This window comes from Microcaecilia unicolor, chromosome 9 (assembly GCF_901765095.1).
Source record: "Microcaecilia unicolor chromosome 9, aMicUni1.1, whole genome shotgun sequence".
Taxonomy (NCBI): domain Eukaryota; kingdom Metazoa; phylum Chordata; class Amphibia; order Gymnophiona; family Siphonopidae; genus Microcaecilia; species Microcaecilia unicolor.
The window spans coordinates 56,200,971-56,214,006 of NC_044039.1; the positions used below are offsets into that span (position 1 = coordinate 56,200,971).

Here is a 13,036-nt window from a genome sequence, read left to right on the forward strand (position 1 = left end):
TACAGGCTGTCCAGAGATGGGCTTACCTTCTACACGATAAGCACATATTGCAAGAAGGTGAACCCTTACGGAGTTGATCTTGAAAACAGACTCTGATAAATGTAGAAGGTATTAAAGCAGGGTCTGTGTAGGACAAGCAAAAGGATCTGGAACCTTACACCCACACCACACAGCAAACCTCCTCCATTTGAAAGAATAGCACCTCTTAGTGGAATCTTTCCTGGAAGCCAGCAAGACCCGGGAGACACCCTCCGCAAGACCCAAGGAAGCGAATTCTAGGCTCTCAACATCCTAGCTATGAGGTTAGGATGAAGAAGAAACCCCTTGTTCTACATGATGAGGGTCGGAAAACACTCCAATCACCATGGTTCTTTGGAGGATAACTCCAGAAGAAGAGGGAACCATAATGGTTGTGGCCAGTATGGCACGATCAGAATCATGGTTCCGTGGTCTTGCTTGAGTTTCAACTAAGTCTTCCCTACTAGAGGTATGGGATGATACAAATACAGAAGACCTATCCCCCAATTGAGGAGAAAGGCATCTGACGCTAGTCTGTCATGGGCATGAAGCCTGGAACAGAACTGAGGGACCTTGAGGTTGAACTGAATGGCAAAGATATCCACGAGGGGGTACCCCCATGCTCGGAAGATCTTGCGGACTATGCCCACATTGAGAGACCACTCGTGCAGATCCATTATCCTGCTCAGTCTGTCAGCCAGGGTATTGATTTTGCCCACCAGATAAGCTCCCCATCCCAGGAGACATGCGTCCATCGTCGGCATTTTTGGTGTCTGAGAAATTTAGAATGGAAGTCTGAGTCAAAATGGATCGAATGGTACACTACTGAAGGGAGAGTACAAGCTCTAGGGACACTTGGATGACATCTTCCACTGTCCCTGTGGCTTGATACCACTGAGAAGCCAAGGTCCATTCAGCTGATCTCAAGTGAATGTGTATCATGGGTGACTTGGAAGCCAAGTGGCCCAACAATCTCAACATTTGCTGAGCTGTGACCGGCTGAGAGGTACAAACCTTGGACATGAGAGCGAGAAGATTGTCCGCTCTCGTGTCCAGTAGGTAGGCGCAAACCATCCATCAAGCAGGGCTCCTATGAACTCCAATCGCAGGACAGAGCAGAGATGGGGCTTAGGGTAGTTTAAAACGAACCCTAGCAGCTCGAGCACCCAAATAGTCATCCGCACGGACTCCTGAGCACCCTCCACCAAAGGTGATCATCACCCAATCGTCAAGATAGGGGAACACATGAACTCCCAGTCTGCATAGCGATGCTACAACTACCACTAGACATTTGGTGAAGACCCTGGAAGCTGACAAGAGGCCAAAAGGCAACACACCGAAATCGGAGATACTTCCAGTGGGTTGGAAGTATCAGGATTTGAGTATATGAATCCTTTAAGTACAGAAAGCATAGTCAATCATTTTCCTGAATCATTGGAAGAAGAGTGCCCAGGGAAACCATCCTGAACTTTACTTGAACTAAAAATTTGTTCAGGGCCCTTAGGTCTAGGATGGGAAGAATCCCCCCTGACTTCTGCACAAAGAAGTACCTGGAAAAGAATCCCTGCCTTTCTTCCCCTGATGGAATGAGTTCAACTGCATGGGCCTTCAGAAGGGCTGAGAGTTTCACTGCAAGTACCTGTCTGTGCTGAGAGCTGAACGAATAAGATCTTGGTGGGCAATTTGGAGGTTTGAGATACCAACTAAGGGCATATCCAAGACAGACTATTTGAAGAACCCGCTGGTCGGAGGTAATAAGAGGCCACCTTTCATGAAAAAACTTCGACCTCCCCCCGACCAGCAAGTTGTCTGGGATGGACACTTTTACTGTGGCTATGCTCTGCTGGAGCCAGTCAAAAGCTCATCCCTTGCTTTGCCTGGGGAGCAGCAGGGGCCTTAGGCGCACGCTGTTGACATGAACGAGCGGGCAGGGGTTGAGAGCCTGAGTAGGCTGGCGAGCCGAAGGGTTGCACCTACGCATAGGACAGTAAAAGGAACTCCTCCTTGTCTTGCCAAAAGTCCTCCTAGCTGTGGAGCCTGATGCAAAAGGCGCCCAGCAGGAGAGAGAAGAGATGATAGAGTGTTTTTTGATTTGGTCTGCAACCTCTTCAACCTTCTCTCCAAAAAGGTTATCCCCCCGGCATGGGGCATCCACCAACCTCTGCTGAGCAGAATGTTCTAAGTCAGAAACACGCAGCCATGAGAGTCTGCGCATCACTATACTTTGAACAGAAATCCTGGATGCCACATCAAAAGTGTAGTAAGTGCCCCAGCCAAGAACTTTCGACACGCCTTCTGCTGCTTGACCAACTGGCAAACTGACTCGGCCTGCTCTGGAGGGAGCATCTCAGCCAAATTGGACAACATGCGTACCGCGTTTCGCAGCGTTACGCAACTCTCTTGGCTCTAATCCTCGACTTCTCTTCACCACATTGAACTCTCTCCTCAAGGTGCCCCCTCCCCCAACTCCCCCTTCATTATCTCCTCAGACCCTTTGCTGAATTCTTTCACAAGGTTCAAAAGATAAACCTTGCTTTCTCTACCTCATCACCTCTCCCTCCACTAGTCCGTTCCCCTCATTCCCTTTCCTCCTTTCCTGAAGTTACTATTGAGGAAACTACACTTCTCCTTTCTTCCTCAAAATGTACCACCTGTTCCTCTGATCCCATTCCCACCCACCTTCTTAATGCCATCTCTCCTGCTCTTATTCCTTTTATCTGTCACATTCTCAACCTCTCACTTTCCACTGCGACTGTCCCTGCTGCCTTTAAACATGCTGTGGTCACACCTCTCCTTAAGAAGCCTTCACTCGACCCTACTTGTCCCTCTAATTACCCACCCATCTCCCTCCTTCCTTTTCTCTCCAAATTACTTGAGCGTGCTGCTCACCGCCGCTGCCTTGATTTTCTCTCCTCACATGCTATTCTTGACCCACTACAATCTGGTTTTCGCCCTCTCCACTCAACCAAAACTGCGCTTACTAAAGTCTCCAATGACCTATTACTGGCTAAATCCAGAGGTCAATATTCCATCCTCATTCTTCTTGATCTTTCCGCTGCTTTTGACACTGTCGATCACAGCATATTTCTCGATACCCTGTCCTCACTTGGATTCCAGGGCTCTGTCCTTTCCTGGTTCTCTTCCTACCTCTCCCTCCGCAGCTTTTGTGTTCACTCTGGTGGATCCTCTTCTACTTCTATCCCTCTGCCTGTCGGCGTACCTCAGGGTTCTGTTCTTGGTCCCCTCCTCTTTTCTATCTACACTTCTTCCCTTGGTTCATTAATCTCATCCCATGGCTTTTCCTACCATCTCTATGCTGATGACTCCCAAATCTACCTTTCTACCCCTGATATCTCACCTTGCATCCAAACCAAACTTTCAGCGTGCTTGTCTGACATTGCTGTCTGGATGTCTCAATGCCACCTGAAATTAAATATGACCAAAACCGAGCTTCTCGTTTTCCCCCCCAAACCCACCTCCCCGCTCCCCCCGTTTTCTATTTCTGTTGATGGCTCTCTCATTCTCCCTGTCTCCTCAGCTCGAAACCTTGGGGTCATCTTTGACTCTTCTCTCTCCTTCTGTGCTCATATCCAGCAGATTGCCAAGACCTGTCGTTTCTTTCTTTACAACATCCGTAAAATCCGCCCCTTTCTTTCCAAGCACTCTACCAAAACCCTCATCCACACCCTTGTCACCTCTCGTTTAGACTACTGCAATCTGCTTCTTGCTGGCCTCCCACTTAGTCACCTCTCCCCTCTCCAGTCGGTTCAAACCTATGCTGCCCGTCTCATCTTCCGCCAGGGTCGCTTTACTCATACTACCCCTCTCCTCAAGACCCTTCACTGGCTCCCTATCCGTTTTCGCATCCTGTTTAAACTTCTTCTACTAACCTATAAATGTACTCACTCTGCTGCTCCCCAGTATCTCTCCACACTCGTCCTTCCCTACACCCCTTCCCGTGCACTCCGCTCCATGAATAAATCCTTCTTATCTGTTCCCTTCTCCACTACTGCCAACTCCAGACTTCGCGCCTTCTTTCTCGCTGCACCCTACGCCTAGAATAAACTTCCTGAGCCCCTACGTCTTGCCCCATCCTTGGCCACCTTTAAATCTAGACTGAAAGCCCACCTCTTTAACATTGCTTTTGACTCGTAACCACTCGCCTCCACCTACCCTCCTCTCTTCCTTCCCGTTCACATTAATTGATTTGATTTGCTTACTTTATTTATTTTTTGTCTATTAGATTGTAAGCTCTTTGAGCAGGGACTTTCTTCTATGTTTGTGCAGCGCTGCATACGCCTTGTAGCGCTATAGAAATGCTAAATAGTAGTAGTAGTAGTAGTAGTAAGTGGACGCTCGTGAAGAGCTGGTATGATTGTATATAGGAGATGAGCATTGAAGCCTGGTACATCTTCCTCCTACAAGAATCTAGGGTTCTAGCTTCTCTGCCTGGTGGTGCCAAGGCGTAGTCACTGGAACTCCTGGCCCTTTTCAGAGCAGATTCCACCACCATGGAATTGTGAAGTGAGGCCTATCAAAACCAGGTACACTGTGGATCTGATACTGGCTGTCAATCTTCTTGGGCATGACAGAGACAGACAGAGGGGACTCCTCAGTTCCTGACAGGGACTTCCCTGAGTATCTCGTGGAGAGGTGCACTCACACTCCTTAGGAGGAGATGTGTACTCCAGGACCTCGAGCATCTTGGCCCTGGGCTCATCTGCCACTTCCAAAGAAAATGGAATGGCATCAGCCATTTCCTTAACAAAAGATGGAAATGAAAGGCCCTCTGGAGGCAACTTTCCCCTTTCAGGTGGGGAGGGCAGGGTTCAGAGGGAATTCCATAGGACTTGTTAGAGGAAAAGTACCTTGGATCCTCCTCTGATTCGCTTGAGCGTTCCTCTTCGGTGTCAGACAATACCTCCCTATGGAAGTGTTGAGACCGAACCTGCCTCAACATGGAGGAGCCATGTCCTCGAGAGTGGCATAGAGAAGTCGGCTCCCGCCTCGACTCTGGCAAAGCTTCCTTCACTGACGTCGAAGGAGTGCCGGCTTGAGTGGCAGTCGACACAGGGGCCGCATACAGCATTGGAGGCCGCACCGCAGGTTGACGGCCAAGCAGGGCCGCAATGGGAGCCAGGATAGGCACAAGCACCCCTGATGCCGATGCACACAGTTGCATGAGGCCATCCAGCAGCTCAGGGAGCAAGCCCCGGATGCGCTCATCAAGGGTCGACGCTGGGAAAAGCTGAGGTGCCAGCTCAGGTGCAGGTAGCAGAACTCCTGGGACCAATAAAGGAGTGGGGTCTTAGCTGCTGGGAAAATAACACATCAGCACCTCCTGAATTGAGGGGGCACAGTCTTCCCAGCGACAACGCTTCTCGGATGCCAAATCTTTCAATGCCCCAGAGCTCCCGGCACCATGTGTCAAGGGCGACCAATAATGATGCTTCTTGGCCTTCGCCCGAAGCATGTCACCAAGGCTCCTCGGTACTGATGAGGACGACGTCACAGCCACAAGTCACCTCGGGGTCGGGTCCAACGATGGACAGTCCCGGGGGCATTGCACAGCAGGAAACCTCAAGGCAGGTGTAGACTCACTCGATGCTTCACTGCTCCCAGTGAGTAAGGGTCTAACAGCAGCCATGCTTACCGATGCTCCCAATGCCAGTGTAATGCTCGACATCGATGCCAACCTCGATGGTGATGCAGATGTCAAGGAACCGGATTTGGATCCAAAAATCCTCTCTCGTTGAGCTTCTCTGGAAACCTGGGTCCTCTTCTTCATGCGACGACAGAGAACACAGTTAGTGGAGTTATGGTCGGGACCCAAGACACTGTAGACACCAAGAACAGGTGTCTTTCCCAGAGATTGTCTGATTGCACCCGGTACAGTGCTTGGAGCCATTGGGAACCTTCGTGGACATGGAAAGAAAAACTTCCTGGGCTAAATTAAAGGAAGCGATGTTGCCTGAAAAATGGACAAGGCACGCAAAAACGAGAGGGAAAATTCCCAGACAAAGTCAAGGCCTAAAAGCGGCCTGATGATGATGGAAAACACAAGGAAACTTAAAACTGGACAAAATCACTAAAATTTAAAGGGAAAAATAAAAGGGCAGGGGTTACTCAAGAGGAACTCAAAGACGAAAAATAAACGAAAAAATAGCTGAAAGGCAGAAAAAAGCTCTCTAACACCGAGCAATGTGAGGAGACAGGAAAAAAACATGCCCTCTCCTCACCGCAGTAGAAAAAGAAAAGAACTGAGGTGACTGCATTCTCACAGTGGGCAGGCACTCGTGCAAGCACAGTGGAGTGTGTCTCATGCTCCACAAAGTTCTCGTTAGTTTGCTTGGTAAATTCCGGACCAGGCCATGCGGGCTGGCATCACCCACGTAAGAATTATAAGTCTGCTTGTCCTCTGAGAATTGAACTTAGATCTCCAGTGGCATAAACATATTGCCATTTAGCACTTCCTGTGTTTTTAATTAAAGCAAATTTAAAATAATGCCAACTTTAACAAGACTGGATGTTCTAGACCCTCACAAGTACCTGTTCCTCTACTTGCAGAGGTTTCCACATAGCTTTCAGGAACTTTAGGAAATGCATCAAGCTCTTTCATCAAATTCAAGGCCTTCTTCCGATTCAGTCGCCTCATCTTCAGCAGTTTCTTCCACTTCCTCCTTCATATATTCAAGCTAAAATGACAAATAATGCAAGGTCAATGTGACATGCTTCAGATTTTAAAAGAGAGCTAAGCAATAATCCCCAACAGGACTTTTTATGTGTAAACTGTTTAGGGATAAATATGTTAAAAGAAATGGAAAAACTTATGTCTTACCTGATAATTTTCTTTCCTTTATGAAAACAGGAACCGATGGGTCATGTCTATCTACAAGCAGGTGGAGACAGAGAGCACTACTGAACTCTGTCTTATAGGACAGTGAGGCTCATGGTCAGTATTTCTCGTAACAAAGCAGGAGAAAACAACATATAAGCAACAAACTTCTCCTTCCCCACAGCAGATAAAGGAATGAACAATGTCAACAACTGAAATAATATCAATAAGATCCAAACTTTAAAATAAAGCAGCAAAACCTAAATAGAGAAACACAGCAATAGATAACCAAGGAAGGATCCTGGATTCATATGCTGCTACCAAAGGAAAGAAAATCATCAGGTAGGCCATAATTTTTTCTTCCTTGTTAGCAGCAGCATTTGAATCCAGGAACTGATGGGATGTAGCAAAGTAGTGTTCAAGTGTGTGTGTGTGTGGGGGGGGGGGGGGGGAGGAAACAAAACCACGGCCACTAGAACAGACATACCAAAGGACACATCTGATCTAGCCGCAACATCTACTTGGTAATGCTTGGAGAAAGTGTGCAAGGAAGCCCAGGTAACAGACCTAAAGATTTTGAATACAGAAAACTGAGGAGATTCTGCCCAAGAAGTGGAAATGCCTCTGATAGGGTGAGATTTCAGTGTCAAAGTAGATGACCTACCAGAGAAAAGATACACTGAACAAATTGCTCTCTGAATAAAAGAAGCCATCATAGGCTTGGTAGCTGCAAAACCTTATTTGGGCCCCCCAATAGAACAAAAAGGTTAACAGAACATCAGAAATCATTTACCTCCAAATAATGCATTAAAACGCGGCGAACAAAAAGGAGATGTAACCAACTATCATCCTTACCTCAATCCTCTTTCTGAAAAAAAGGACAAAGGACTGCGAAAAGCTGAGATAACCTTTGCAAAAAAAAAGATGGCATTGGCCTCAGAAATATTTCAGCCTCAGTGAAGAAAAGGATCCCTATATAACAAGGCCTACACCTCTGAAATTCAACAAGCCGAAGAGATAACCATGAGAAACACCACCTTCAAGATAAGATCCTTAACAGTGGCTATATTCAGGGGCTCAAAAGGTGCCTTTTGGATAGCCCTAAGCACCAAATTCAGGTTCAAGGCCAGACACATCAAGTGCAGATAAGGTTTAAAGTGAGTAAGGATGAGCACCCAAGGAAGCGAATGATACATACCTGTAGCAGGTGTTCTACGAGGGCAGCAGGCTGATTGTTCTCACGACTGGGTTGACGTCCACGGCAGCCCCCACCAACCGGAACAAAACTTTGCGGGCGGTCCCGCACGCAGGGCACGCCCACCGCGCATGCGCGGCCGTCTTCCCGCCCATGCGCGACCGTTCCCGCTCAGTTGAATGACAAGCAAAAATTATGAAACGCAACTCCAAAGGGGAGGAGGGAGGGTAGGTGAGAACAATCAGCCTGCTGTCCTCGGAGAACACCTGCTACAGGTATGTATCATTCGCTTTCTCCGAGGACAAGCAGGCTGCTTGTTCTCACGACTGGGGTATCCCTAGCTCTCAGGCTCACTCAAAACAAGAACCCAGGTCAATTTAACCTCGCAACGGCGAGGGTACAACAGAAAATTGACCTACGAAGAACAGCTAACAGAGTGCAGCCTGACCAGAATAAACTCGGGTCCTGGAGGGTGGAGTTGGATTTACAACCCAAACAGATTCTGCAGCACCGACTGCCCGAACCGACTGTCGCATCGGGTATCCTGCTGGAGGCAGTAATGTGATGTGAATGTGTGGACAGATGACCACGTCGCAGCCTTGCAAATCTCTTCAATAGTGGCTGACTTCAAGTGAGCCACCGACGCTGCCATGGCTCTGACACTATGAGCCATGACATGACCCTCTAGAGTCAGCCCAGCCTGGGCATAAGTGAAGGAAATGCAATCTGCTAGCCAATTGGAGATGGTGCGTTTCCCGACAGCGACCCCTATCCTGTTAGGGTCGAAAGAAACAAACAATTGGGCGGACTGTCTGTGGGGCTATGTCCGCTCCAAGTAGAAGGACAATGCTCTCTTGCAGTCCAATGTGTGCAACTGACGTTCAGCAGGGCGGGTATGCGGTCTGGGAAAGAATGTTGGCAAGACAATTGACTGGTTAAGATGGAACTCCGACACCACCTTCGGCAGGAACTTTGGGTGGGTGCGGAGCACTACTCAGTTGTGATGAAATTTAGTATATGGAGCATGAGCTACCAGGGCTTGAAGCTCACTGACCCTACGAGCTGAAGTAACTGCCAAGAAAATGACCTTCCAGGTCAAGTACTTCAGATGGCAGGAGTTCAGTGGCTCAAAAGGAGGTTTCATCAGCTGGGTGAGGACGACGTTGAGATCCCATGACACAGTAGGAGGCTTTGACAAAAGCAAGCCTCTCATGAATCGAACAACTAAAGGCTCTCCAGAGATGGCTTTACCCTCTACACGATAATGGTAAGCACTAATCGCACTAAGGTGATTCCTTACTGAGTTGGTCTTGAGGCCAGACTCTGATAAGTGCAGAAAGTATTCAAGCAGGTTCTGTGCAGGACAAGAACGAGGTTCTAGGGCCTTGCTCTCACACCAAACAACAAACCTCCTCCACTTGAAAAAGTAACTCTTTTTAGTGGAATCCTTCCTAGAGGCAAGCAAGACACGGGAGACACCCTCAGACAAACCCAACGAAGCGAAATCTACGCCCTCAACATCCAGGCCGCGAGAGCCAGAGACTGGAGGTTGGGGTGCAGAAGCGCTCCGTCGTTCTGCGAAATGAGGGTCGGAAAACACTCCAATCTCCACGGTTCTTCGGAGGACAACTCCAGAAGTAGAGGGAACCAGATCTGACGGGGCCAAAAAGGCGCTATCAGAATCATGGTGCCGTGGTCTTGCTTGAGCTTCAGTAAGGTCTTCCCCACCAAAGGTATGGGAGGGTAAGCATACAGGAGGCCGGTCCCCCAATAGAGGACAAAGGCATCCGACGCTAGTCTGCCGTGTGCCTGTAGTCTGGAACAGAACAGAGGCAGCTTGTGGTTGGTCTGAGAGGCGAAAAGGTCCACCGAGGAAGTGCCCCACTCTCGGAAGACCTTGCGTACCACTCTGGAATGGAGCGACCACTCGTGCGGTTGCATGACTCTGCTCAGTCTGTCGGCCAGACTGTTGTTTACGCCTGCCAGGTATGTGGCTTGGAGAAGCACGCCGAACTGGCAGGCCCAACGCCACAACCCGACGGCTTCCTGACACAGGGGGCGAGATCCGGTGCCCCCCTGCTTGTTGATGTAATACATTGCAACCTGATTGTCTGTCCGAATTTGGATAATTTGACAGGACAGCCGATCTCTGAAAGCCTTCAGTGCGTTCCAGACCGCTCGGAGCTCCAGGAGGTTGATCTGAAGATCCTTTACCTGGAGGGACCACAGTCCTTGGGTGTGAAGCCCATCGACATGAGCCCCCCCAGCCCAGGAGAGACGCATCCGTCGTTAGCACTTTCGTGGGCTGTGGAATTTGGAATGGGCGCCCCCAAGGTCAAATTGGTCCGAATGGTCCACCAGTGCAGTGAATTGCGGCAGCTGGTGGAGAGGCGGATGACATCTTCTAGATTCCCGGTGGCTTGATACCACTGGGAAGCTAGGGTCCATTGAGCAGATCTCATGTGAAGACGAGCCATGGGAGTCACATGAACTGTAGAGGCTATATGACCCAGAAGTCTCAACATCTGCCGAGACGCTCTGGACTGGGAAGCCAGGGACAGGAGGTTGTTGGCCCTCGCTTCTGGAAGGAAGGCCTCAGCCGTCTGAGTATTCAGCAGAGCTCCTAAGAATTCCAGAGATTGGGCAGGTTGGAGATGGGACTTTGGGTAACTTATCACAAACCCCAGAAGCTCCAGGAGGCGAATAGTGCACTGCATGGACCGGAGAGCTCCCGCCTCCGAGGTGTTCTTGATCAGCCAATCGTCGAGATATGGGAACACGTGCACTCCCAGCTTGCGTAGATACGCCGCTACCACCACTAGGCACTTCGTAAACACCCGTGGGGCAGAGGCGAGCCCAAAGGGCAGCACACAATACTGAAAGTGCTGTGCGCCCAGGCGGAATCTGAGATACTGTCTGTGAGCTGGCAGTATCGGGATGTGAGCGTATGCGTCCTTTAAATCCAGGGAACATAGCCAATCGTTTTTCTAAATCATTGGTAGAAGGGTGCCCAAGGAAAGCATCCTGAACTTTTCTTTGACCAGGAATTTGTTCAGGCCTCTCAGGTCTAGGATGGGGCGCATCCCCCCTGTTTTCTTTTCCACAAGGAAGTACCTGGAATAGAATCCCTGCCCTTCCTGCCCGGGTGGTACAGGCTCGACCGCATTGGCGCTGAGAAGGGCGGAGAGTTCCTCTGCAAGTACCTGCTTGTGATGGGAGCTGAAGGATTGAGCTCCCGGAGGACAATTTGGTGGAAGGGAGGCCAAATTTAGGGCGTATCCGCACCGCACTATTTGGAGAACCCACTGGTCGGAGGTTATGAGAGGCCACCTTTGGTGAAAAAATTTTAACCTCCCCCCGACCGGCAGATCGTCCGGTACGGACACTTTGAGGGCAGCTATGTTCTGTGAGAATCAGAGAAGCCACAGAGCCCAGAAGGAAGGGGGGAAGAGAGAAAAGCCAGAGTGGAAAAACTACAGATCCCAGAATGCATTGCGGGAGGGGCGGAGGCAGGAGCGTAGAGAACACAGATTTCAGACTGCCTGGAAGAATAGGAGAGAGGAGGACAAACGAGTACCTGAGCCACATGAGAGGAAAGGAGAGGGGGCTGATTGGGAGACGGAATCAGCTGAGGAGAGGGTGGAACACCTGAGGGAGGGGGTGGAGAATGGGGGGATGGAATGGGAGGAGTTGGAGCAGATAGGAGGAGAAGGTGTGGAAGAGGAAATGGAGGTGGGAGAGGAAGTGGCTGGAGAAGGAGAGTGACTTCTGGAGGAGCCCAAAAGCATCAGAAAAGAGTAATAGTCAGGAGAGTTCCGGCGGGTGGTTGTCAAGAGGTAAAGTGTTGACAAGTGAGGGTGGTGGATCTTTAAAAGCCTGGCTAAGCTGTGCTGGGGAAAAAAGCCTAGCTAAGCTGAACGGCTTTGAGGCCCTGCTGAAGAGGGCCATATGTCAGCCGCTCCTCCCGGCCGCGTAGTTGTCTCTCTCACTTATCCGTGCTGTCCGCTTCCGACTCCACACTCGTCCGTGCAGTTCGCTCTCACTGTCACACAGTTCCGCTAGCAAGGCGGTGCAACACAGTTCCGCTTGCCAGTTTTTTAAACAAAGTTCAGCTAGTTAGACTTTAAACCCAGTTCTGCTAGCCAGGCTTCAAACCCAGCTCGGCTAGCCAGACTTCCCCCAAAGTTCAGCTAGTCAGGCTTTGAACACAGTTCTGCTAGCCAGGCTTCAAACCCAGCTCGGCTAGCCAGACTTCCCCCAAAGTTCAGCTAGTCAGGCTTTGAACACAGTTCTGCTAGCCAGGCTTCAAACCCAGCTCGGCTAGCCAGACTTCCCACAAAGTTCAGCTAGCCAGGCTTCAAACCCAGCTCGGCTAGCCAGACTTCCCACAAAGTTCAGCTAGACAGGCTTTAACCACAGTTCTGCTAGCCAGGCTTCCCAACAACGCCCTCTTCAGCAGGGCCTCAAAGCCGTTCAGCTTAGCTAGGCTTTTTTCCCCAGCACAGCTTAGCCAGGCTTTTAAAGATCCACCACCCTCACTTGTCAACACTTTACCTCTTGACAACCACCCGCCGGAACTCTCCTGACTATTACTCTTTTCTGATGCTTTTGGGCTCCTCCAGAAGTCACTCTCCTTCTCCAGCCACTTCCTCTCCCACCTCCATTTCCTCTTCCACACCTTCTCCTCCTATCTGCTCCAACTCCTCCCATTCCATCCCCCCATTCTCCACCCCCTCCCTCAGGTGTTCCACCCTCTCCTCAGCTGATTCCATCTCCCAATCAGCCCCCTCTCCTTTCCTCTCATGTGGCTCAGGTACTCGTTTGTCCTCCTCTCTCCTATTCTTCCAGGCAGTCTGAAATCTGTGTTCTCTACGCTCCTGCCTCCGCCCCTCCCGCAATGCATTCTGGGATCTGTAGTTTTTCCACTCTGGCTTTTCTCTCTTCCCCCCTTCCTTCTGGGCTCTGTGGCTTCTCTGATTCTCACATAC

General features: G+C 49.9%; 1 protein-coding gene across 6 annotated transcripts in view; it reads right to left on the reverse strand.

Annotated features, from left to right (window-relative positions):
• The window catches only part of ERGIC2 (ERGIC and golgi 2), a 425,675-nt gene that overhangs the window by 372,939 nt on the left and 39,700 nt on the right, over positions 1-13,036 (reverse strand). For all 6 annotated transcript variants that reach the window (XM_030214639.1, XM_030214641.1, XM_030214638.1 and 3 more), the window contains one exon: positions 6,568-6,713. In XM_030214639.1, the coding sequence (XP_030070499.1) occupies positions 6,568-6,673 (106 nt within the window). In that variant the 5' untranslated portion in view covers positions 6,674-6,713. The remainder of the gene's footprint in view (positions 1-6,567; positions 6,714-13,036) is intronic.